Source organism: Staurois parvus, unplaced genomic scaffold (assembly GCF_062004578.1).
Source record: "Staurois parvus isolate SC_StPar_1 unplaced genomic scaffold, SC_StPar_1.0 ptg000648l, whole genome shotgun sequence".
NCBI lineage: Eukaryota > Metazoa > Chordata > Amphibia > Anura > Ranidae > Staurois > Staurois parvus.
This window is the reverse complement of record NW_028318444.1, coordinates 637634-664532: the sequence shown is the minus strand read 5'-3', so window position 1 is coordinate 664532 and position 26899 is coordinate 637634. Positions and strand designations below refer to the sequence as shown.

The 26899-nt window shown below is 41.8% G+C and overlaps 1 protein-coding gene across 2 annotated transcripts in view; it reads left to right on the top strand.

Moving 5' to 3' along the window:
- Positions 1-26899, top strand: part of RAD50 (RAD50 double strand break repair protein) — a 181473-nt gene that overhangs the window by 88696 nt on the left and 65878 nt on the right. For both annotated transcript variants that reach the window (XM_089694055.1, XM_089694054.1), the window contains exons 13-15: positions 3315-3490; positions 10176-10413; positions 16487-16676. In XM_089694055.1, the coding sequence (XP_089550181.1) occupies positions 3315-3490; positions 10176-10413; positions 16487-16676 (604 nt within the window). The remainder of the gene's footprint in view (positions 1-3314; positions 3491-10175; positions 10414-16486; positions 16677-26899) is intronic.

Below are 26899 nucleotides of genomic sequence, written 5' to 3'. Positions count from 1 at the left end.
TTGCTGTCATTGATGGGAAAATGAATTCCAGAGTTTATCGAGACATTTTGCAGGAAAACGTACGACCATGTGTCCGCCAACTGAAGCTCCGCAGAGGATGGGTGATGCAACAGGACAATGACCCAAAGCATACAAGTAATTCAACAAAACAATGGCTGCAACAGCACAGAATACGCCTTCTGGAGTGGCCCAGTCAGAGTCCTGACCTCAACCCGATAGAAATGCTGTGGCATGACCTTAAGAGAGCGATTCACACCAGACATCCCAAGAATATTGCTACACTGAAACAGTTTTTTGTGAAGAGGAGTGGTCCAAAATGACTCCAGATTGTTGTGCAGGTCTGATCTGCAACTACAGGAAACGTTTGGTTGAGGTTATTGCTGCCAAAGGAGGGTCAACCAGTTATTAAGTTCAAAGGTTCACATACTTTTTCCTCTCTGCACTGTGAATGTTTACATGTTTTATGTGCAATTAAACCATGGCAACATCTAATGTTTGTGTAGTATTATGTTCAGCAGACTAAGTTCTTCTATTGTTGTGACTTAGATGACGTTCAGAGCACATTTTATGCCCAATTCATGCAAAACTCCATGTAATCCCAAGGGGTTCACATACTTTTTCTTGCAACTGTAAAAGCAAATGTACAATCAGATTGTATAGTGTATGGCCAGCTTTAGACTTTGATTCAGAGTTGCTCCAGACTAGCTTGCTTCTAAGGAGTTGCCATCTCCTGTATCCCAACAATCACCCAACTGTAGGAGGTACAAGATGGAGCCCACAAGAAAAATAAACTGGAGCCTTTCCCCTGCAGTGTCCCCTAGTGGCAGAAATGCAATTTTATCATTTTAGATAACTGTATTGAGAAGTACAATGTTGCTTCAATTGTATTCCACAATTTGCTTGTCTTTAGCTGAGAGAACTTGCAATAATTAAAGGCGTTACATAAAGTCTCAGAAAACTTTCATTATGGTCTTTGGGCTGGGGGATAGGTGTACTTTCAAATTTTTTCTTTTATTTATTTTTACACCATCTGTAATGGCAATGCTGGGTGCAATAACTAAAAGCAAGTCATATACACACAATAGACAGGTAGTCGCACACAGGTACTTTTAACCAGCATTTGCAGCATTACATATTCTACGCCAGGGCTTGAAAAAGCCGCTCACCCACTCGCCAAATGCGAGGAGAAATTCTTCTGTGGCGAGTGGCTGCGAGCACAAATGAAGAAGCATGGAGCGACTGCACATGCTCTCCAAGCCTCATTGTGAAGCCGAGTTCCGGTTTACAACTTCTGGTTTCCATGGCATCGCCATTACAGTGCGAGCGCCGCTGCGGGGACACGTGCAGGAGAAGTCCGCTCTCCTATGCTGAGAGGAGACACCCTCTCCACCGCCGCGGGTGACTTGAGGGCCACTCTCAACCACCTTGGGGGACACGAGGCCCGCTCTCCACCGCCTTGGGGGACACGAGGCCCGCTCTCCACCGCCTTGGGGGACACGAGGCCCGCTCTCCACCGCCTTGGGGGACACGAGGCCCGCTCTCCACCGCCTTGGGGGACACGAGGCCCGCTCTCCACCGCCTTGGGGGACACGAGGACCGCTCTCCACCGCCTTGGGAAACACGAGGCCCGCTCTCCACCGCCACGGGGGACACGAGGCCCGCTCTCCACCGCCACGGGGGACACGAGGCCCGCTCTCCACCGCCACGGGGGACACGAGGCCCACTCTCCACCGCCACGGGGGAATCGGAGGGACTAGGAGTAAGTACTGTATACAACATGTCATATCACTATAATGGAGTACAAAGGAGCTGGGATATACATTACTCCATTGTAGTGATCTTTAACCCATTGATTAGCAGTGCTTAAAGCTTAGATGCCAGGACCTAATTTCCCTTGGTTTCTCCTCCCTTTTTATACGCTTAAAATGGTTCCGAAGACACCACTTTGTGAATTTCACAAGTGAGTCGGTTATTATTGTATTGAACTAGTCTGGGGTTAGAGCACCTGGGGGGAGCACCTGTGGAGAGATCTCAAAACAGCAGTTGGGAAAAGGAACCCTTCCAATCTGAGAGACCTGGAGCAGTTGCATAAGTGTGGTCCAAAATTGCAGTAGAGAGGTGTAACTCATTGATGGTTACAGGAAGCGATTGATTTCAGTTATTTTTTTCCAAGGGGTTTGCTACCAAATATTAAATTGAGGGTACCAATAATGTTTTCCATTCCATTTTTGGACTTTTGTGTGGAATGTCAGATTTGGCTTTTTGTTTCTCCAATTTTTAAGGGGGCGTGGTTGGGGGCAGGCCGGGGGTGGGGTTGGGGGCAGACCTGGGCAAGGTTGGGTGGGGCAACTGGTGGAGAGTAAGTTATGTGACTGGCTAGTAGGTCTGGACTCTAAATTTTAACCCCTGTTCTACGCATGTGAAAGACCCTTTACCAAATGAACACCTGCCCTGGCACATCATAGCATTCACCCGGCACTACAAGAAATAACAGAATCCAACTGCGATATTCTTGCACTGTTGCTTCAGATCAACTTCTTATCTACCCTAAACTTTTTCTTATCTACCCTAAACTTAAAGATTTCTAACTTCTCAAGCAAGTAGACATCTTTAAACAGGTTCTTATCTTCTAATGTGACATTACTAGATGTCATAAACACGTTAAATCCCACAAACAAGTTCTTATCTTGGTATAAGCAGTCTAATATCATGTGACTCTGTTCCTTTAGCTTAGAGAAATGACATCAGTCATTTCTCATGCTCCTGGCATTTGGGCAACAATGATTTAGTGTATAAATTACTCAAGAGACAAAGGGTCCAAGGCCAACACATTTCATAGGCATTACACCATCTCTTTCATGTCACAGCTCCCCAGCAATCTGTAGATATCCGCTATAAAACCTTTACTCTCAAAAGTCTGATTTGCAGTCTGCCTGGGTACAATGACTTTTTTCCACTGATCGTAATAAGTTTACCACAGGCAATAGGGTTTTAGTCTGTCAGCCAAAAGAAAAAAAATATTCCAGCCAATAGGGAAAAGAGGAATGAAGGAAACAAAAGGATCTAAAGCAAGTCTTTTTTTTTTTTTTTTTTTTTAAAGTTTTCCATTTGCTATTAAAATTCGTACCTACTGCACACGATTGTTGTAAGCTGCAATAATGCAAAAAGCTCTTCAGTGCACAGTAAACTAATGCAAATAGCACTTTTTCTTATTTTCTTATTTTTGTTGCTGATATGTTAAATGTGCATCTTCTACATACAGCCATGAAACACTTCAGGTAACCATGTTGTCTCTTTAATTTTTCTGTTTATAGCAAGGAGCTAGTATCAGCTGAGCAGAATAAAAGCCACATGAGCAATGAGCTGCGGAAAAAGGAAGAACAATGTGGATCTTATGAAGAAAAACTCTTTAATGTTTGCGGTAGCCAAGACTTTGACAGTGATATGACACGCCTGCTGGATGACATAGAAAAGACATCTAAACAGCGAGGTCAGACCCATCTTGATCATATAAATATTACTGCTAAATTTGTAGTGATCTTTAACCCATTGATTAGCAGTGGTTAAAGCTTAGATGCCAGGACCTAATTTCCCTTGGTTTCTCCTCCCTTTTTATATGCTTAATATGGTTCCGAAGACACCACTTTGTGAATTTCACAAGTAAGTTGGTTATTATTGTATTGAACTAGTCTGGGGTTATCCCTTTTTGAAACCCTGTTGTTTATCACTTCACAATTATTTATGGTTTAGGGCATCCCGGTTTTTTACCTTTTGTTACTTATTATAGCAGGACAATAACCCAAAGCACCCAGAAATGGTTTAAGATAGAGCACTGGAGAGTGCTGAACTGGCCAAGAATAAGTCCAGATCTCAATCCCATAGAGCACCTGTGGAGAGATCTCAAAACAGCAGTTGGGAAAAGGAACCCTTCCAATCTGAGAGACCTGGAGCAGTTGCATAAGTGTGGTCCAAAATTGCAGTAGAGAGGTGTAGCTCATTGATGGTTACAGGAAGCGATTGATTTCAGTTATTTTTTTCCAAGGGGTTTGCTACCAAATATTAAATTGATGGTACCAATAATTTTTTCCATTCCATTTTTGGACTTTTGTGTGGAATGTCAGATTTGGCTTTTTGTTTCTCCAATTTTTTGTGTCATATTAGTACAATTTTCTGGGCAAGTGGTGCATTGTCTGTCAGAAATACAGGAGTGCCATTATTTTTTTTTGCGCACTTTTCCATGGTTGTTGTGTTTTCATCTTCGGATGCTTGTTTTAGCCACGCAAGGTCTTACAGGTTGTTGTTTAGGCTTTCTTGTTTGCCTCTTTTGAGGTTGTTTGGGTAGCTGGCATGTTTGCCTGGTTGCTAATGTTGCCTTTTAGTTTGCCCACCCATTGTGAGGCACTGCTTTGGGACATCCCTGTTTGGTCATGGATAATTAAGAAAGGCTGTGTCCATCATTGAATGTAAGAGAAAACTGGATTTTTTTGTTACCGCAAAATCCCTTTCTCCGAGTTCATTGACAGACACAGCACCCATCCCTCTTGGGAGTTCCTTCCTTGACACTGCTTGTGACTGACTGGAGCTGTATTGCAGAAAGGGGGTTTTATGCCCTGAGAGGACTGCCCATAGGAAGTGCCAAGTTTTTTTCTGCCTAGTGTCCTACACCTGTAAATGGGGCTATAAAACTGTTTGGTCATGGATAATGAAGAAAGGCTGTTTCCGTCAATGAACTTAAAAAAAAAAAACAAGCCCCCCCCCCCACTCCAAAAAAAAGGTTATCTTAATTGCACAATACAGGACACAGGCAAATTATTCATAGATCCTTGGTTAAAGGGTTGTATCGTCAGGTGATTGGACACTGGCAAAGCTCTTGAGGACACACCTGCTGAGCTTCTCCCCTATAACTTTACCCCACTCCAAGGATCCTCAATTTTGGCTCGTGTCCTAAGGTGATAGACTTATTCTCTTTCATGGAAATTAACTTTTAGCTGAACTATTTTTTTTATTATTATTATTCATTATTTTACTCCTCACTGTCTACTAATGCCACAGATAGAAACAGTGTATCCAGATTGGCACAGCCTTGGTAGATCTTCGGAGCCTAATGTAATGTTGTCCCAGGCACTGGATCCTGCATGGATGCTTATTTTGCCACTTAGTGCAACATGTGTAGTCTGCCTCGGTGCTATACAGGTCCACGGCTGTGGTCCATCCCTATGGAACCCAGTCCCAGATGGGGGTATGCCCACTGAGATGGGCGAAGTGTGGACTTCAAATACAGTCTTGCTTCGTGGATAGGTAAGACAGGGTCACTCCGTATGCTCTGACAATTACTGTAAAAGACCTAGATGATATTTCAGTTGTATTGCCTACAGTGTAAACTTTTCAGGTTTCACACTAATCTCAACCACTCAGTGCCTAGTCTCAGATGGATGATCTGATGTCACATCACATCACAGCCCTTTGTATGGTACGCAGCGCATCCACCTACTCTTTCGCCACTAGTTTGCTACAGTACAGTTTGCACCCGGGTTACTACTTTCTCCTGGACACGCCTACCCTATATTCCTCATCCTACTCAGTGAGTACCCCACAGGACAATATCCTCACACATAGCTATGGTGGAAATCAAGCAAAAGAGAACCATTACAAAACCAAATTTTGCTTTGCTGAAGGCCCGCACAACACTCAGAATGTCAATGTGCCCCTTGCAGCGGAGCAAGAGCCAACTCACTGGTCTCTGCATCCAATTTTAGCTCTAATTCAGACACACAAGTGGCCTACCTGACAAAATCAGAATTTTCTCCATCTAGGTCATAATTCCTCTGACCAAGATTTGGTTTAATACAACCATCTTTGTTGAGGCTCAAAAATGCCATGCCTCTTCTCTTGCTCCCATGTCTCTACCTGAGTTGGACCATGATATGCCTGCCCTAGACGAGGCAGACAGAGTGGAATAAAAGAGGTCACTGAAGCAGTATTGGAGTAAGCTGTGGAAGCTTTTTCTTCCCCATGATCCAGTTTCCCAGTATCATGCTGTACCCATGCTTTAGTTCAGCCCTTCCTTTCAGTGCAAGCCTTGGGCCATGAATGCCCAATACATCTTCTTCCCAATGAAGAGGGCTTTGGGGAAGACTCAAAGAGTGAGAGAATGTCTACCACAGTTTGCCTCTCTATAAGTCACAGGTGTTACACATGTTACCCCATCACCACCTTCTCCTTTCAGATCAACCAAAGACATTTCAAGGACAGTCAGATTTGTAAAATTGCCTGAACCATCTTTTGTCCCAGGGAGTTAGTGTTCCATTACCCCTACAGGACAGGTTCAAAGGATTCTATCCAAACCTATTCATGGTACCAAATCCCAGTGGGGAAATTATCAGACCTTAAAATCCCTCAACAAATACCCCTGAATTCACAAATTTTGCATTAAATCTACAAAGTTAGTAACAGTCTCTTTGAGACAAGGAGAATACACATCCATACGTATCCATAGACATCCAAAATACCTATTTACATATTCCCATTTATACACCTCATCAGCACTTTGAGTTTTTTAGTGCCAGACAATCACTTCCAGTTTGATGCACTGTCTTTTGACCCATCCAGTACTACCAGAGTATGCACATAGGTCCTAGCATGTTTTCTTGGCCTTTTCAGATCTCATATTAACGAGTCTTGAAGAACTCTGTCCCTACAATTGTCAGAAAATGTCCACAGGACAATTAAGATGTTCCAGGCTTTCAGTTGGGAGGTCAAGTATAAAAAAAAATCTGTTCTCCAGCCTTCTCTTCACTCGTAATGCTCGGGTCTAGTCCTGGATGTATCTCAAGCACAGGTTTTAGAAAAAAACATTCTTTCTCATGGAGAAAACACTCAAGAAGTGAGGTTACAGAGACATCCCAGAATGAGATTCTTCATGAGAGTTTTAGGCCTCATGGTAGCCTCCTATGTACCATTTTCCCAATTTAATTCAAGACACATCGTCTTGTTGACCTGGAACAAGTATGCCCCTAGTCTCAACCTACACATGCTCCTGTCCAGCAAAGCAAGAATTTCTCTAGCTTAGTTAATCTCCAGCCCAGCCTTAACAATAGGGAAGTGTTTCCTTCCCTATCATTGGAAAGTAATAACAACAGATATCAGTCTTTCAGGATAGAGAGGAGTGTTCCAGTCTGTCCGGGACAAATAAGAGCTTAACATGTGGAAGCCAGGCTTTTTTTCAGCATGCTGGAGGTCAGAGCAGTTCAGGTAGCTCTGCAATACTGGAACCCCCCTTCTGCAAGGACACGCTTTCAGGGTGCAGTCAGACAATGGAATGGCTCTGAAGCCTTGAAGGAAGCAATCAGATAATGTCATGGACAAAACTCCTGCCCAGCAATCTCTGTGGTCCACATCCAAAGAGTGGACAACTGGAAAGCAGACTACATCAGCCATCACTACCTGTTCAAGGGGAATGTTCCCTTCACCCAGACATCTTCATTCTGATATGCCAGAAAAGTGGGACTCCATGTATAGACCTATTCTCAACTAAAATCTGTTTTTTTTGCAGCCAGAACAGAGGATCCTTTGGCACTGGCTTTGCATACTTTAATAATTCCGTGGTACTGTTCAGGCTAATCTGTGGATTTCCTCCAGTGTGTCTGTTTAAAAAGATAGAGCAAGAGAGAAAAACAGTCATTCTCATTACATCAAACTGGCCAAGAAGAACCTGGTATACAGACATACTCAGACTATAAGCAGATGACCCCAGGCCTCTTCCAACAGGCCAAATTTGCTGTCTCAGGGCCCTATATTCTATCCTGTTTTTCAGTATCTGGCTTTAATGGCATAGTTGTTGAAGCTCAGGTCTTAATCAGATCAGACAGACAGATTTTATTTTTGTCCTGTGCCTAGGACTTTTCAAGGGGAACCCTGCTTCCATGCTGTCAAAAATACCACAGGCATCCAGCAAGGATGGCCAGATCAGTGGGCTGTACCTTGGGAAATCAGGAAGCAGGCTGAGTAAGGTTAGATAAAGTTTATTAACATGAATATCTATCTTACAATACCAACAGCAACACCAATAAACCATAAACAATGTAAACTAACACAATAAACATGAGCGTGCAGCAAACCAAATGATAACCTAACTAACTATATACAAATGGAGGGAGCACAGTCAAGCAGGGCAAGGTCAGGACTAAGACAGGAAATCAAAGGAGCAGGGAGCAAGGTACTGGGAGATCTGGATGCAGGGTACAAGGAGCAGGTCCAAGGATAGAAACAAGGATCAGGAACAAAGATCAGGCTCAGACAGGGACATGACTTGCAGGAGGAATACAGAAGCACTGAATCTCCATTATGGGTGGGATTATATACCTTCCAGTAGCTTACATCAGGTGCAGCCTAATTACTTGGACAGCCCAGCTTCTGGGAGACAACCGCTGGTGACCACCGAAACTGTGCCGTTTGACTCTGGGAACCACAGTACCACCAGCAGGTGACCCAGAAGATGACACATGTCCACCATCGCAAGATGGCTAAGAAACCTGATTGCTAGAGCTTACACTCTCAAGGATCATTCTCCTTCTGTGCTTTTATGCACACATTCCACCAAATCGGTGGGTGTTTTCTGAACATTTCAGCTCTGGCCCTCTGTATCCCAGCTTTTCAAGGTGGCCACCTGGTCCTCTGTTCATTCTTTTTCAAAGTTCTACCTGTTGGATGTCCAATCTTCTGTGAATGCAGCTTTCGACCGCTATGTTCTTATGTCGACACTTTGAAGTTGGGTCTTTTTGACCCTTGATATTGTTGGGCCTGTTGGCACAGTTCTCTTTGCCTAGTTGTTGCCCACCCTTCTTATCATTGCTTGGCGATGTCTTGGGGCCTATGAATACTTTGTGTCCTGTACTGTATGATTAAGATGAGTGGAATTTTAATTTACCTGTAAGTTCCATATCTTGGAGTACGGTACAGGACGCAGGCCTCCCTCCCTTTCATTGCTACAAAACTGAACACTCAGAGTGAGGTAGGTTTATTGGGGAGACGCCAAAGGGGCGTGTCCTCAAATGCTTGCCACTGTTGAACATATAGCCCAGGGTCTATGAATACTTTGCCTGTGTCCTGCTCTGTACTCTTCTAGCTCTGCAGTGCATGTGATATCAGATCCCTGCACCCCCCTCCCCCCTTCTACTGCTGAGTAATAGCCCTTGATCTCTGTGTTTTATGAGGATGTAGAGAAGAGAGGGCTGCAGAAAAAAGTTACAACCTTTATAGGAGGATTTGTTTTATCCCTGTGTATCACCTGAGGCTAGTCATTTCAGTGGGTATATGTAAAAATGTGTACGCATTAAAACTGTGCCCTATTAACAGAATGAAAGTAAGTTAGGTATCATGTCATAGGGCAGATGACATCTCTACCCCTATCTGTGTTCGCATTGATATACAGTACACTCCTTTCTAGAGGTCAACAACTAAAACGCATTTCAAATCTGTCTTGCACTTATTGTTGTACACATACATAGGCACTTACTTCCTCATACCTTTTATCCTTTTACTTAAACTATTTTCAGATATAGTCACTGCTCTTAGTTCATACCTAAGCTGATGCAGCAGTTACTGAAGCTTATGGAGAGTATCACTTTCAGGGCCAGTTCACATTACATGCGTTTTCATTTGCTTTTTTCTGCATCCAAAACGCACAGAAAATAGGTTATATGGTTGTCAATGTCATAGTTAACATCAGTGCTTTCAGTTCCAGTGCGTTACATTTGCAGAAAAAAAGTAGAACATGCTGCATTTTTTCTGCACAAAACTGTACTGGAACCCGGTAAAACGCACCGGAGTGCACCAAAAAGCATTGGAACGCACATGTCCCTATTGAAATTGAAAAAAAAAATGGGAAAAATTAACTGGAATGTATAAAAAATGCATAAAAAATAATGCAAAAACGCATCCGGAAAGCATCTGGACTGCGTTTCTATACTGTGATCCGGCCCTCAGTGTACACAAGCTCACAGAGGGTTCAGCAATGACTGCATTTTGTACCACAGGTACCTCTTTTTTCTGTGATGCACTTGGAGTTGAGTATTCTGTAAGGAAAGCACCTTGTATATGACTGCCTAAGTAGAGAGGCTTTTAGTGGTAGTATAGGTAAAGGAAATATATATTTATTACTGTATGTTATGTTACAGCAATGCTGGCAGGTGCCACAGCTGTGTACACTCAGTTCATCACCCAGCTAACAGAAGAGAATCAGCCCTGCTGTCCAGTGTGTCAAAGGATCTTCCCCTCAGAAGCTGAGCTGCAAGATGTAATTAATGACATGCAGTCCAAACTGCGTCTGGTTCCAGATAAACTCAAGTCTACAGAAGGTGATTTAAAGAGAAGAGAAAAAAGGAGGGATGAGATGACGGAACTGAAGCCAATGAGGTATGTCTACTATGTTTAACCTGTCTTCATTAACACAGACATTTCTTAAATGTACTCTAATAATTATGGGATGACGTTATTCAGATATATTGAGTTATGTTGCTGCCTTAGATGGTTGTACACGTCACAGTTGTTTGCTAGTGTCCTAGGAGAATGGACAATTTTACTCTCCTCCTGAGAGAAACAAAACTGTTTTCTTTCATCAAACCTCTTTTACTTCTAGTAAATTTCTGCATTTGGTGCAGTCAGATGGGGCTCATTTTGCAACAACCAAAGGAGAAAGCGCACAACCGCCCTAGGGAAACAGAGTTTTATTTAGAACAACAATAACAAAGCCTTCAACCAATACACTCACCTTCCATAATAGTAAAGAAGAGTATGTCAGCAATCTGCAGGAACTCTTCTGGATGACCGCTGTAAGATCGACGGAAGGCACCTCCGAGAGGCTAACTGTCAGCATTAGGAAATAATAAAAATTTACATGCTGGCATTGATGATATACAGTACTGTGCAAACGTTTTAGGCAGGTGTGAAGAAATGCTGTAAAATATGCAAAACCTATATTTGAAAGCATTCTTATTTTTATCAATTTAAAAAATGCAAAGTGAGCGAACAGAAGAAAAATCTAAATCAAATCAATATTTGGTGTGACAACCCTTTGGCTTCAAACCACCATCAGTTTTTACTCTTTCTCACTTTGTATACTTGCACAAAATCATGGATTTTGTAGGATTAGAGTCAGGTGTATGATTAACCAATTACACCAAGCAGGTGCTAATGACTATCAAATTCATATGTAGGTTTAAACACAGTCATTAACTGAAACATAAACAGGAGACTTAAAACTATGTGAGCAATAGCCAGACTCTGCTACTAAGGTAAGGATGTGGAAGAGAGTTTCATGTCGCAGGCCATACACCATAGCAAAACTGAACGCAGTAAAAAGACACAAGGTAGTTTCTGGAAGAAAACAAAAGAAACAATAGTGCAACCCCATAGCGTAGCATTAAAAAATAAATGTCGGTTTATTAAAAAAAAAGAAAAAGAAATGCACTCACATAAATACGCATGTGCAGGGCGTAGCATAAAGATGACCTGCGAGCCAGAAATGTTCAAGGAACAGCCTTGGCCACTGGCTGGGGATGAAAGCATGCTGAAGATGGAGGAAGCCGCTGTCACTGCAACTGGTTTGACCTTGGACTGGAATCCTAGACATCGTTGTAAACACATGCGCTGTAGACAAGAGATCTGTTTCTAAGCTGGGTGGCTTCTTCACCAGCCTGTCTATGCTGGGCTTTTCTACAAGGTGGGACCTTAAGGACTCCGGTACCACTCGTGGGGGTCGCACCTGAGTCCTTTTCCTGCTATTTCCCTTTTGATACTGCAACCACTCCAGTGGGAAAAGTCTTCATCACTTCCTATGATTTTCAAAGAGGAGGGATTTTTATTATGGCTAACAGGATAAAGCTATACCCCTTGAATCCTTTTTCAATATTAGCCAGATATTCTCCAATTCTCACCTGATGGTTCAGCCCACATATTGAAGATCACATGTGAGCTCTAGGAGATAAACAGTTGCTTTAATGGAGCAAGTGGTAAATTCTTTATTGTTATACATTTTATGGATAACACAAGACATAAAATTTCCAGTACGGGCACTATTAAACCAGCCGTTTTACAAACGCCACATATCTGAAAGGGAAAAATCTCCTAAGATTCTCAAAAAAGGCAGTCCAAATAAGTCGGTAAACTAAATTATACTCCATGGTATAATGCAACGGCTGACCCTTCTTAAAAATTGCTGGATGATTATTTGGTATGCGTGGTCCTAACATTTTATCATTGCAAAGGGCCTGGTATGAATTGGGGGAACCTTTTTTTTGGTTATGAAGTCCCCCTCAGAATCCATACCCAAAGGGCCTAATATTATGGAGACATACTTTTATAATTCACTGTACAAATCACCAGTGAGATGTCATCTGACTAATGCAGTTAGTTTTGTGCCCCAGTTCACAAAATAGATATCGAATAGAATAGAGAACTGGTGAAAGTGTAGAGAAGGACATCCAAACTTGATAAAAAGCATGGAGGAGCTCAGCTATGAGGAAAGATTAGGTGAACTGAAATGTATTATTTCTTGAGAATATGTGATTAAGAGGGATATGATCAACCATGTTCAACCCCAAGTCCAAAAAAGTTGCAACGCTGTGTAAGATCTACATAAAGAATGCAATGATTTGCAAACCTCCTAAACCCATATTATCTTTACAATAGAAGAGAGAACACATATTAAATGCTTAAAGTGGCTGTAAAGACTCAAGGTTTTTTACCTTCATGCATTTTATGTATGAAGGGAAAAAACGTTTTGTGTGTAGCAGCACCCCCAGCCCCCTCAATACTTAGCTGAGCCTCATAGCGATCCAGCAATGTGAACAAGAGCCTCGGCTGTCCTGGCTGTCTCTACATCCTCATTGGCTGAGACAGCAAGTGGGAGCCATTGGCTTCCGCTGCTGTTTAATCACAGCCAGTCAGCCAATGAGGAGAGAGAGGTGGTTGGGCCAAGCTACTGCTCCGTGTGTGAATGGACACACAGAGTAGCGGATGCCCCCATAGCAAGCTGCTTGCTGTGGGGGCACCTGACAAGAGGAAGGGGCCAGGAGAGCCTGCGGGGGACCTGGGAAGAGCAGGGTCCAGGCTGCTTTGTGTAAAACCGCTGCACACAGCAGGTAAGTATAACATGTTTGTTATTTAAAAGAAAAACCCTTTAGAATCACTTTAAACTGAGAAAATGTAACATTTTAAGAGAAAAAAATGATGTAATTTTGCAGTTGATGGCAGTAACATGTCTCAAAAAAGTTGGGACAGGGCGATGTTTACCACGATGTAGCATCCCATCTTATAACAACACTATAAATGTCCGGGAACTGGGGAGACCAGTTGCTGGAGTTTTGGGAGAGGAATGTTTTCCCAATTTTTGCCTGATTCTAAGATTCTAACTGCTCAACAGTCCTGGGTCCTTTTTGTCATATTTTTAAATTCAAGGTGTGACAATTATTTTCAATTGGTGAAAGTTCTAGACTGCAGACAGGCCAGTTAAGCACCCGGATTCTTCTATTATGAAGCTATGCTGTTGCCATAGATGCAGCATGCAGTTTGGCATTCCCCTTTTGAAATATGCAAAGTCTTCCCTGAAAAAGACATCATCTGGATGGGAGCTATTTTACATGCAAAAAGAAAAAAACAAAACCTCGCTCACCTCCCCCAAACTTTAGAAAAGATCACAGCAGCCAGCCTGATGTCTGGGTATAACAAACATATACATAATAAAAGAAAAAGCAGCACTATATTATCTGCAAAATTATCTATAAATTATAAACAATAACATAAAAAGTTTAAATATCTTACATAATATTATATATATATATATATATATATATATGACACACACGATAGATTCCACAGATAAATGTTAAATAAATAATAAAGTTCAGCTTGAGAGTGCAAGAATAGTGGTGCACCCACCTATAAAAACAAATAGAGCTCCACAGATGGAGAAATAATTCCACCTAATGAATAAAGACTTCATAAAAGCTTACCAGAGCACCATGGCCCTCTACATGTGAGTGGTCATGGTAAGCATGTGTGTAATTCCCAAATGCACCGCTGCGCAACCATCCATCCAACTAGGTACATCGATAGTAAAGATATCGTATGGACTGCTCCCCAGGTGAATGTAACAGTAGTATGTCAGGTTTAAACTGTAAAGGTTACTCTACAACCATCAATGTAGAGCCAACAATGCTGGATGTAGCTGTATCCACAAAAAGACTTATTCTTGGATGCTGTAGGGATCTGTTTACATTACCACACTTCACTTCATCTATATAGAGCCATCATGTCGCTTTTGTAACACATTTCTGTCCAAGGCCTCATGCACACAGGGCTTAAAAAGCCACTTTTTACAGGCATGTTTTTTTTCAGCCTGTAAAAGCACCCTTATGTTACCCAATGTGTCCATGCATACTTAGGTATTTACAAGCTATTTGTAAAAATGTTTTTGTTCCTTACTTTAAATTGGCTTCAAAGAATGAGCACGACAGCAGTAACCAAAAAAGTGTGTGGTCGTATACACAATATGTATACGTGTAAAAAACACTTAGCAGATTTAAACTAAATAACTAGGTATAATATAAGTAAAGGAAATAATTTAACTAATAGGAACACAACAATAATCTCTTTGGACAAGAGATCTCAATCCTGCACACAAGGTGGCGATAGCATTGCAGAACTGAGAGGAAAACCTGCTATTCATTAATTAATGAAGCAACCCTGATTAGTGCAGTTGTTTTGCATCTTACGATAGAAAAGAACTCTTATTCTGATTGATTGTAATTGTCTGCACTGTAAGTATAATAATCAGAAATTTAAATAACTAAAACCAACTATTTTTAAATATATGTGACAAACCTGTGATTAATAGCAACAAATCCAGTTGCAGCGATCTTAGGTTGTCAAGGCAGTATGTGGCTTGCAGTTCAATCTGCGTGACACTTTAGAGACCTGGATTATACCAATTACAGTTTTCAAACTAAGAGTGTTCCAAAGAAAAATTATTCTGAGAATATATTTGAGGGGAGACTGTCAAGTTAGTAATACACTATATGTTGACTGGTCAATGAAAGTGCAACCCTATTTGATTTAATCTTTGGTGGTCAACTGCCCTTTATCGAGATGTGTCCCTTGCGCCGCTGTGTCCTCTTGCTGAAATCTTTCCTCTTGACACCCTCCTGTCTAACATACTTTGGTGGAAAAATTAAAATGCCAGATGGAAAATTGTCAACCAAATAGCACCTGCATCCAGTCAGATGCATACACTGTTGGGTATTTTGACAGCCAGCAACACCAGCTGTCACAATGCAAATCCCAAAGCAAAGCAGGTTTGTCAAGCTGCTCTGTTAATCTGTGTGTATGGCCATCTTAATACTTTGATATGCAAGTGCACTTCTAACAGTTGTAGAAAGTTATCTGTGAAGCCTTATCTTGGGTTCACACTGATGTGGTGCGGAATTCTCAGCGGTTTTTGTGTGAATTCCACACCGCACCACAATCGCACCCTGTTCATGCAAACCGCTGCAGGTGTATATGTTAACATCCTGAAATCAGTCCGCAATATCAGATGTGAATACCCATGCGATCCGATTCTAGTGCGGACCAAAAAAAGGGTTCTGCACCTTTTTGGTGCGATTTGAGCCATACAAAATGTATGGCTCAAATCGCACCGCACAGAATTTGCATGTGATTTGCACAGGAATGCAATGCAGTTCCTGTGCGAATCACATGCAGTATGCCGCACAGCACACGTGTTAACCCAGGCTTAAGGCTACATTTACACTAAAGCGTTTTGTGAATGCAAGCAAAATTGTGTTGTGCATATGCATGTTTTTGTGCGTTGTCTCACCAAATAATAGGGCAGTCCATTCATTGAATTGAAATGAATGGCCTGCCCTATTTGTGAAAAAAGCAGCAAAGTAGTTCATGCACCTTTTCGAGCATCTAGCTTTACATGTCTTTAACAAAGTGTTTTTTTGTGTTGTTTGTTTTGTTTTTTTTAGGTGAAGAACATGCATCTCTTTTGCCACATTTTAAAATGGTATCACAGGTGCAATATGATTTTCTGTGTTTTAGTAATTCAGTTTCTGATTTTCAGATCTGGTCTCTTCTTCACCTGTCATGCCTCACTGTTAGTCTGTGGCTTGATTCAGTGTCACTGACCAGTAGTGAGGTGGGGAGGAGGTGAGAGAGGGCAGGTCCTGATCTTCAGGAACTGTATAGATGTCTGCATAACTGAGCACTGCAGCCTCACAAAGATACTCATAGGTATTTGTAGGCATATCAGTGTGCCCTCTAACAATATTACTGACAATTCATTAGGTTTAGTGTGGATACAGGTTTGCTTTAATGTTGGGATTTTTGCAGCCTAAAAAGATTTGCCATTTAGAATACAATATATAAGGTGTTGTGTATTTGGAGTAAATAGATTTAAAAAATATGAAACCTTTTATTCGCTCTTTAGGCAAATGCTGATTGATCTTAAGGAAAAAGAAATCCCTGAATTGAGAAACCAGTTGGTGGCAATAAACCGGGAAATACAGCGTTTGAAGAATGATGTAGAAGAACAAGAAACTCTGATAGCAACTTTTATGTCTGAGGAAGACAGTGCAAAGGCCTGTCTACAGGACATATCCCTAATGGAGAGGTATCAGGTAAGGGGCAGAGCTTTGGCCTCTGTGTAATAAAGCACTGTCTAATGTTCGGTAACCTGTAACAGTCAATCAGCTGTCATTTTTCCTTGTTCTAAAAGGGAAACATTAATATTTTGGGTAACTATCCAGGGTTGTTGTATATACAGTAAGTAGTTTTAAATCAGATCATTAATGTTTTTGTGTATTTGGGTTATGCTGAATGTGTTAAGTTGGCCATAGACGGTTTGAATTTAAGCCAGTCCAGCAAGGACAGGCCGAGATTACAACTATGTATGGACTGGCTGAATGTACCCAAGTTGATTGGGGGCAACTTGGATACGACTAGCCTGTCGGGTTTTACATGTAATTATTACGGCTATTATAGGTATCGGAAGTCTGTCTTTTTGGGGGGGGGGGGGGCACAAAGTGTACTTCTCTCTTTGCTCTGTGTGCTTGGGTGGTTCTGGTCCAACTGCCTCTTCCTCTGACGCTATAGAAAAGAAAGTTGAGGAGTTTGTGACCTCTGCAGTCAGGGAAATCAGGGGGGGGCTTCTTGGCTTGCCAAGGATTGGCTGTATGGTATCAATTCTGGAGCATCAGGCCTGAGGGTTCCAGCATCTGTCTCTTTAGCAGGTGGAGATGTGGCAGTCTGATTGTGTAGACGGCCACAACCAGTCTGCCCATTTTTTGTCCTCACTGTCCTCTTCGTCTGTGTTTGGCGGCATAAATTGAGACCTGGTTATTGGTCGTGATCTTTGAGAGGGAGTTTAAGTAGGCTGCGGATCTGCTTGTTGAGGCACACACGGACTGCTTCTGATAGGGGCAGTAGGTGATTTCAATGCCAGGTCTTTAGTGGGCCCATGCTTCCTGCTGGGCGAATCTGGTATACTTGCAGAAAATATAGGGCTGTGACTTCCAGTTATGGATTCCTCAGCAACACCCTGTCGCCAAACTGTAAGTCATGTACCCTCCCCTTTAGGTCAAAGTTTCTTTTGTTTTGCTGCCCCCAGATGCCTGAGGCAGCGTGAGCTTTCTCACATGCTGTTTTTAGGCTCTTCCTCAAACAGTCCACATATCCTCTGTGGGACATCGTCAACGTATGATATAGATATGTGTCAAATGCTTAGTCGACTAATAGTCAAGTTTCCCTCCCTAACATCAGCATGTATGGTGAATTGACAGTAGCATCATTTTCAGTGTTGTAGACGTGTGCGATAGCTGCAATGTGTCTGCTCCAATGCTGGTTTCTGTCAGCAGAAAGAGTCCCAAGTATATATAGGAGAGTGTGAATAAATTATTTTGGCTGAGGATCTCCTTGATGGAGGTATGGGGTTGTTCTTGACTTTTGTGTACCTAAAAGGTCTCACAGTATTTTAACGAGTCTACTCTCAAAGTGTCTTCCCTGGTCAGAGTGAAGGCATTGAGGTAGGCTGTAGTGGACAAAGCACTTTTCTACCAGAACTTTGGCCACCGTAGATGCTTGCTGCTCTTTGGTTGGGAATGCTTGGGCATACCAGGTGAAGTGATTACCATTAAGACCCTATCTGCTCTAGTCAGGCTCCAGACACAGAGGGGTTTATTTACTAAAGCTGGAGAGTCCAAAATCAGACTCCCTTCTGCATAGAAACCAATCAGCTTCTAACCTCAGCTTGTTCAATGAAGCTTTAGCAATGAAACCTGGAAGCTGATTGGTTTCTATGCAGAAGGGAGTCTGATTTTGGACTCTCCAGCTTTAGTAAATAAACCCCAGAAAGTCAATGCGCACCAACTCCATTGGTCTTTGACTTTGAAGATGGCCCATTGTGGTCTGACTGGATGAAGTCTTCCTCTGTATACATTGTATGCAAGTATGGCAGTATCCTTCAACTTCAGCATGCACATAAGTCCAATAGAAGCAATCTCTTACAAATTGGAACATTCTTTCAGGCCCTAAGTGACCATGATTTTCATGAAAGACTTCCAACACAGTCTCTCTATGCTATCTTGGCAGGAGTAGTTTCCACTTGTCTCCAGGATCATTTGAGAGACCCATTCGGTAGACCACCACATTGAGTAACTGGGGTCACTCCCATTCTTTTGTAGCAGGCATTCTTCTTTTGGGGAGTCTGTCAGCAGCAGATGTGGACAATGACCTTCCAATGCATTTAATGTTAAACTACAAAGGGGTTCCTCCATCTGGTTAAGTCTTTCTTTGCAAACTTAAGCAGGCCTTCATTGCTTACTTGGGAAAGGTTGCAGTAGTATTTTGGATCTCTTAACACTGAGACTCTGATGGCTGCAGCCCCTTTTGTGCCTATGGCTCAATACTCTGCTCCTTGACATACAGTGCCTTGAAAAAGTATTCATACCCCTTGAAATTTTCCATATTTTGTCATGTTACAACCAAAAACATAAATGTATTTTATTGGGATTTGATGTGATAAGGTAGCGAGGCTCCCAATTTCCAAGCACAACTCCTGTTGGTGCCAGCCCAGGTCATGTGCTGCATAGATGAGAACAAATGAAGTCTGATCGGCTGCACTCCAAACAATCCACTTTATTGAACCAGGACAAAACTAATACAGACAGTGGAAATACAGTGGGGGACTGTCAGGTAAAGACATTGCATGCTAAAGACAGCGCTTATAGGGTATTGAATAAGTGCTGTCTTTAGCATGAAATGCGTTTACCTGCCAGTCCCTCACTGTATTTCCACTGTCTGTGTTGGTTTTATCCTGGTTCAACAAAGTGGTTTGTTTTTTGTTTGTTTTATTATTATTATATTTTTATTAGTTACATCTTACAAAACCCAACAATACTTTAGTACTTAATCAACTACACTTTATTACACATTTTCCAAAAAAAAAAAAACCACACAAAAAAAAAACAACACAAATTCCCTCCCATCCCTCCCCCCATCCTTAACCTCCATTTATTTTTTTTATAAATCCTTCTTATTCCTCTAGTATTCCATCTTCACACCTTCATTTCCTCCTCTAACTTTATTATTTTTTCCTCTCATCGCTATAACTCTCCCTCTTATCATTTTCTACATTCTTGTACTCCATCAGCTCTGCAAACCTCTGTATAGTTTTAAAATCACACCATCTTTCCCAGATTTTTATGAATTTACCCATTTTATTTTCTCCACTATAGTAAAGTTTTTCTTTTTTATATATACATTCTACTCTTTTTATCCAATCTTTTAATTTAGGGGTTTTTTGGGCCTTCCAAAATTTTAGGGATCAGCCCTTTTGCTGCATTAATTAGATGGTGTCATCGTATTCTTTTACTGTTTAACTGTTAGATCAGTGTTATGGAATAGGCACACCCATGGATCTCTCACTATACCCTCTCCTATAATTTCCACTATTTTTTGCACTACTTCCTGCCAAAATTAATTTAGGATATTCCTACTATTCATGTACCATTGTACCCTCCTTCCCACATCCCCTCCAGCATAGCAATGAGTTCTCTGAGTGTAACTTATGGGCTTTACTGGGTGTAACATACCATGTTGCTATAAATTTATAATTCATCTCCACTGTGCTCATATCGACTACCTCATGTATAATTCTAAATATTTTGTATAATAATATTTTCTCTTTCTCTGCTGCTCACTCAAGTGTTTTCAACTCTTTTTTTTTTTTTTTTCCCCATTTGCCCATATACAGTGACACAACCGGTTTGGCAATTTATAGAAAGTGTCTTATAAATACACAACGTGCAATGTTTTTGTGTTCCCTTTAAATGTAATAATTGCTCCAAAGAATACAAATTTTCAGCCCCTCTTAATGGCTGTTGACGTGATATAAAAAAATGTCTTATTTGGTTATACCGCCATTCATCTATCACCTGAAACGTATCTTTTTTGTTTCAACTCCTGTAAAGTTTGGGCTAATTTGAGTGGGGTCCATTTTCTCACTGGATTGGAGCTTATGGAAGCATTTTGGGATGCTGCTTCCCCTTTTTCCATATACCAGTGGGGGTAACTTCTTTATTTTCTGGTTTGGAGTGGCAACACAAGCTAACTCTGCAGGTCATAGGACAAAGGCCACTTTCCTAAACTCTCCTTGTTACTCTGCTTTGCTTGCTACAAAACCAAAGACTCATGGAGTGGGGTAGGATTATAGGGGAGGCGTGTCCTTAAAAGCTTGTCAATGTCCACTCACCTGATAGTGTTAACCTATAACCCATGATATATGAATATATTGTCAGTGTACTTTTACTGTATTCCAAGGTATGGAATTTACAGGTAAGTCAAAATTCCTCTGTACTTTAATTAAGCCAAAATTCACCTACAGGAAAGCACCTAGTGTTAAAAACAAGATCACACCTAGCCAAATCTCCACCAACACCACCTCGAGACAGCTCACCATCATCCCTATCATAGGGATGTTCCGCTGCAACAAAACCCTATGCAGCACCTGTGCCCATGTTTCCCACGGCAAAAAACTTTCTTTGCTAATGGTAAAACCTATTCCATCACAGCCTTCTATAACTGTTCCTCCACTTGCGTGGTATACTACCTTTCGTGCCCCTGTGGCCTTCTTTACGCAGGCCGAGCGATTAGAACCTTTAGAAAAAGATTTGGTGAACACCACCGTCTCGTACAAGATGGCAATCCCAAGCACAGCGTCCAGCGACACTCCTCCGAATTTCACCATAAGTCCATTCAAGATCTTCAAGTCTGGATCATTGACTCCATACCCGACACCACCTCCACAGCTGAACGTTTCCAACGCCTATGCCAACAGGAAACCTTTTGTATCTATACTCTCAATACACTAGCCCCCAGTGGGTTAAAGAAGAAGTAGAAGTCCACACTGTCTTATGAACACCACTTCATTAGTCAGTACCCCTCACCAGACGCCATCTATCTTGACACAGAAGCCCTTTCAGGTTTTCCAATTATTCCCTTACCTACATCTATAATGCATGATCACCCTGATGCAACACGCATAAGTGCATCAGGTAGGCATCCTGACCCCCCCCCCCCCCCCAAAAAAAAAAAATATATATATATATATTCAGATGCACGCACTTTTTTGTCCATACAGACTCATACAGTTGTGTTCAAAATAATAGCAGTGTGTTGGAAAAAAGTGAATAAAGCTCAAAATCCTTCTAATAGCTTTTATTTCCATACACACAAATGCATTGGGAACACTACACATTCTATTCCAAATCAAAACATGAAGAAAAATATATCAAATTTGTGTTGTTCCTCTAAAACAAATTGAAGAAAAGTGATTATTAGACTGTTCAAAGAAATAGCAGTGTTTGTATTCTTCTTTACAAACTCAAACATTCACTATATAAACTGAAAAATGTTTGAAGATTTTGCTTTCCTTTGAATCACTTAATTAATATTTAGTTGTATAAGCACTGTTTCTGAGAACTGCTGTACATCTGTGTTGCATGGAGTCAACCAACTTCTGGCACCTGTGAACAGGTATTCCAGCCCAGGATGATTGGACTACATTCCACAGTTCTTCTCTATTTCTTGGTTTTGCCTCAGAAACTGCATTTTTGATGTCACCCCACAAGTTTTCTATTGGATTAAGATCCGGGGATTGGGCTGGCCACTCCATAACGTCAATCTTGTTGGTCTGGAACCAAGATGTTGCCCGTTTACTGGTGTGTTTAGGGTTGTTGTCTTGTTGGAACACCCATTTCAAGGGCATTTCCTCTTCAGCATAAGGCAGCATGACCTCTTCAAGTATTCTGATGTATTCAAACTGATCCGTGATCCCTGGTATGCAATAAATAGGCCCAACACCGTAGTATGAGAAACATCCCTATATCATCCATCCTACGCTCCCTCACCCACATCTTTAATCTTTCCCTCTCTTCCGGTGCATTCCCCTCCCCTGTGAAGCACGCGCACATCACTCCCATACTTAAAAAGCCCTCCCTGGACCCCAATGACCCGAACAACCTCAGACCCATCTCCCTGCTCCCATTCTCATCCAACCTCTCGAGCGCTTAGTCTACAATCGCCTAAGCTCTCACCTCAACGACAACAACCTCCTTGATCCCCTGCAGTCCGGCTTCCGTCCCCTATACTCCACCAAAACTTCCTTTCTCAAACTCTCCAACGACCTTCTAATGGCCACTATTCAGTGCTCCTACTCCTCGACCTCTCCGCTGCTTTCGACACAGTCGACCACCCCCTCCTCCTCAAAAAACTACACTCCCTCGGCCTCAGAGATTCTGCTCTCTCCGGGCTCTTGTCCTACCTATCACAACGCTCCTTCAGCGTTACCTATAACGCTACCACCTCCCCCTCGCTCCCCCTCTCTGTTGGGGTCCCTCAAGGCTCCATCCTCAGGCCCCTTCTCTTCTCCATCTACACCTTCTCCTTTGGCCAACTCATACACTCTCACGGCTTTAACTACCACCTCTGTGCCGATGACACACAAATCTATCTCTCTACACCTCGCCTCACCCCCTCTGTCTCCGCCCGAATCACAAACTTACTAAACAACATATCGGACTGGATGTCGCTCCACTTCCTTAAACTGAACCTCTCCAAAACCGAGCTCCTAGTCTTCCCCCCAGCTCACACACCACCCCCCACTGACTTCTCCATCACGTCCATCAATGCCACTATCAGGCCCTCCCCGCAGGAGTACTTGGAGCTGGAAGGATAGGTTGGAGCCCAGAATGACACCAAGTCCAATCACTAACAAACTCATGCAGACTCCACCTCCGCAACATCGCCAAAATCGGCACGTTCCTAACCCCAGAAACCACTAAACAGCTCATCCACTCCCTCATCATATCACGACTCGATTACCGCAACTCCCTCCTCACTGGCCTGCCTCGCCACAGGCTATCCCCGCTTCAGTCGATCCTGAACACAGCTGCCAGACTCATTCACCTCACCAACCGCTCCATTTCCGCCACCCCCATCTGCCAATCCCTCCACTGGCTTCCGATTGCACAACGGATCAAATTCAAAATCCTAACACATACAAAGCTGTCCATCATACTGCCCCAAACTACATCACCGACCTAATATCCAAGTACCACCCAACACGCACACTCCGCTCCTCTCAAGACCTCCTTCTCTCTAGTTCCCTGGTCTCCTCTTCCCATGCCCGCCTCCAGGATTTCTCCAGGACATCACCTATCCTCTGGAACTCCCTACCCCAATCCATCAGACTGTCACCTACTCTCTCATTTAGGCGCACCCTGAAAACCCAACTGTTCAGGGAAGCCTACCCCACCCCCTGCTAATTGCCGACCTCCTCCACTCTTCCTACCACTCCATTCCCCACAGCTATCTCCTCCTGTACCACTATCCCCTCCCTCCTAGATTGCAAGCTTGAAAGAGCAGGGCCCTCGAACCCCTCGTGTATCACATTGTATTGTTTTCGTTACTGTCGCATGTTCTGTTTCCCTTTGTAATGTACAGCGCTGAGCGAACTGTTGGCGCTTTATAAATACTGTATAATAATAATAATATCTTGATGCTTGCACAACCATGCTTCACTGTCTTCACAGTGTACTGTGGCTTGAATTCAGTGTTTGGGGGTCATCTGACAAACTGTCTCCAGCCACTAGACCCAAAAAGAACAATCTTACTTTCATCAGTCCACAAAATGTTGCACCATTTCTCTTTAGGCCAGTCAATGTGCTCTTTGGCAGATTGTAACCTCTTCAGCGCATGTCTTTTTTTCAACAGTGGGACTTTGCGGGGAGTTTCTTGCAGATAGCTTGGCTTCACATAGGCGTCTTCTAATTGTAACAGTACTCACAGGTAACTTTAGACCTTCTTTGATCTTTCTGGAGCTGATTGTTGGCTGAGTCCTTGCCATTTTCGCTATTCTTCTATCCATACGAATTGTAGTTTTTCGCTTTCTTCCTCATCTTTCAGGTTTTGGTTGCCATTTTAAAGCATTTGCGATCATTTTAGCTGAGCAGTCTATCATTTTCTGCACTATGTTTTTCCCTCTCCAATCAACTTTTTAATCAAGATACGCTGTTCTTCTGAACAATGTCGGCAACGACCCATTTTCCTCAGAATTTCAGAGAGAAATGCACTGTAACCAGCATGTACAACATTTGCTGACTTCCTTTCTTAAATAAGGGCAATAATTGCCACCTGTTTTTCAAAGAATGAATGACCTCACTAATAGAACTCCACACTGCTATTATTTTGAACATGCCCCTTTCAATTAGTGATTCAATTACACAGAATCAGCAGCATGCATGTCATGACTGTTGGGTCTGTTGGATTTCTATTACTCTACTACACCTTCTAGTAAATTATTTGCCATGTAGAAATACACATTTCTACCAAAAACAGTGATTGATCAGGTTAGTGATGTTTGACTGCTACACACACATGTAAATTTATCCCCCTCCTCTTCATTTTCTCATCTTCTATCTTTTATAGATACAATATATACCATTTTTGTTTTATATATATATATATATATACCAATTTATTATCGTCTTTCTATTTATTTTTCATATGTGCGTGTGTATATATGTATGTGTGTGTGTGTGTGTGTGTGTATATATATATATATATATATATATATATATATGTATGTGTATATATGCATATGCACCAGTATATCATAAATATATATATTTTATCACATTCCATTTATTTCGAAATATTTTTCATTTTTCTATTTTTTTCATTTTTATTGTCTTATCCAACTCTGCTTTGTCATAATTTGGTCCACGCTACACCTAATTTTGGGTCACCATGCCTTTGCCTACAAGTCTTTGTATTTTTACGTCCTCTGTTTTATCTGCTATTTGTCACTAACCATATTTAGATTTTTATATGTGTGGTCCTCTCCCAGTGCTGATTTGTTTTTAATTTGTACTAGCTGTAATGGCATATCTGGGTCTCTGAATCTCTTATTCCTACCTTGCTAAAACCACAGAAGGCCACTTCCTGGAAATCTTTCATTCTTCTCTTCATACCATGAGGACGTTCAGTCTTCTGTGAATGCAGCTTTTGGGGCTGCACGGTTCTTGAAGCTGCAATCTGAAGTTGGGCCTGCTGGCCCTTGTATTGTTGGGCCTCTTAGTACAGTTCTATTTGCCTGTTTATTGCTCACCCTTCTTCATTGCTTGAGGAAATCTGTGAATACCAAGCCTGTGTCCTCTACAGAATGGTTAAGATAGAAGGAATTTTGACCTGTTGATTCTTTATCTTGGAGACACTGGCCATCCTTCCTTTTAATCCTGTGTTCTCTACATTGCTTGCTACTAAACTCACAGAGTGGGAGAAGGTTATATAGGAGGACACCTAGGGAGTATGTCCTTCAAAGTTTTGTCAGTGCCCATACTCGCACCTCCAGGTCCGAGTATGTAACCCAGAGTTTATAAATACCAGTCTTGTGTCCTTTACTGAATTCTAGAAATGTCATCCTTACTGTAAAATATGGAATTTACAGGTAAGTCAAAATTCCTCTTTACTGCTGATCCAGGAAATATAAATGTTTTATAGAAGTAGTATACAATCTCTAATTATATCACCATGTTGCCGAGCTGCCTAAATAAGCCCAAAAAAAGTGACACATCATTAATTGTCTTTGCATTCACCTTTATGAAGTGCTAGATTCCTTTTTTGTTGCTGATTAAAATGCTGACTCAATCAGTCTTCTTCCTGTGCATTTCTAAAAATTTGTTTAACTGTTGTATCTGTACAATCTGAAGCATGTACTCACTCTAAGGGGTTTACCATTCCATTTCTTGCAATCTTTACCTGCATATGTACATTTTTGCGTTACTTACATAAATCACTTGTAGACCGTTTCAAAGCATACAAATTTTCCAAACCAGCTTTTTCTTTGAACAGTTCTGTACTCATCTACTGCAGTCATTTGCTGCTCTCTTTTTACATTTTATGACAAACACATGTATGGAATATTTAAACCCTAATTAAAACATTATTTTTTTTTACTTTTTGCACAGGCAGGCTGCATAACAAGAAAAAAAAGGCATTTGTGCTGCCGACACAGGGCATCCTTAGAGTTGTGATCACACACACACATATGCCATATTCATTACTTGTTATGCAGCCTGACTGCATAACAGATAAAAAGTTGGCTATGTGTCCAGGGAAGAAGCACACCACAACACTGGTCATATAGACAGCTTCAGTATCCAGCTGGATGGTGTGCGCACCAGAAAATATTGTCACAAATAAGCTTATAAAAGTTATGAATTGAGCCTTTCATCATGAGGGAGGAAGAATCCGACTAGATCCTTGAGCCAGAGGAAACCCTTGT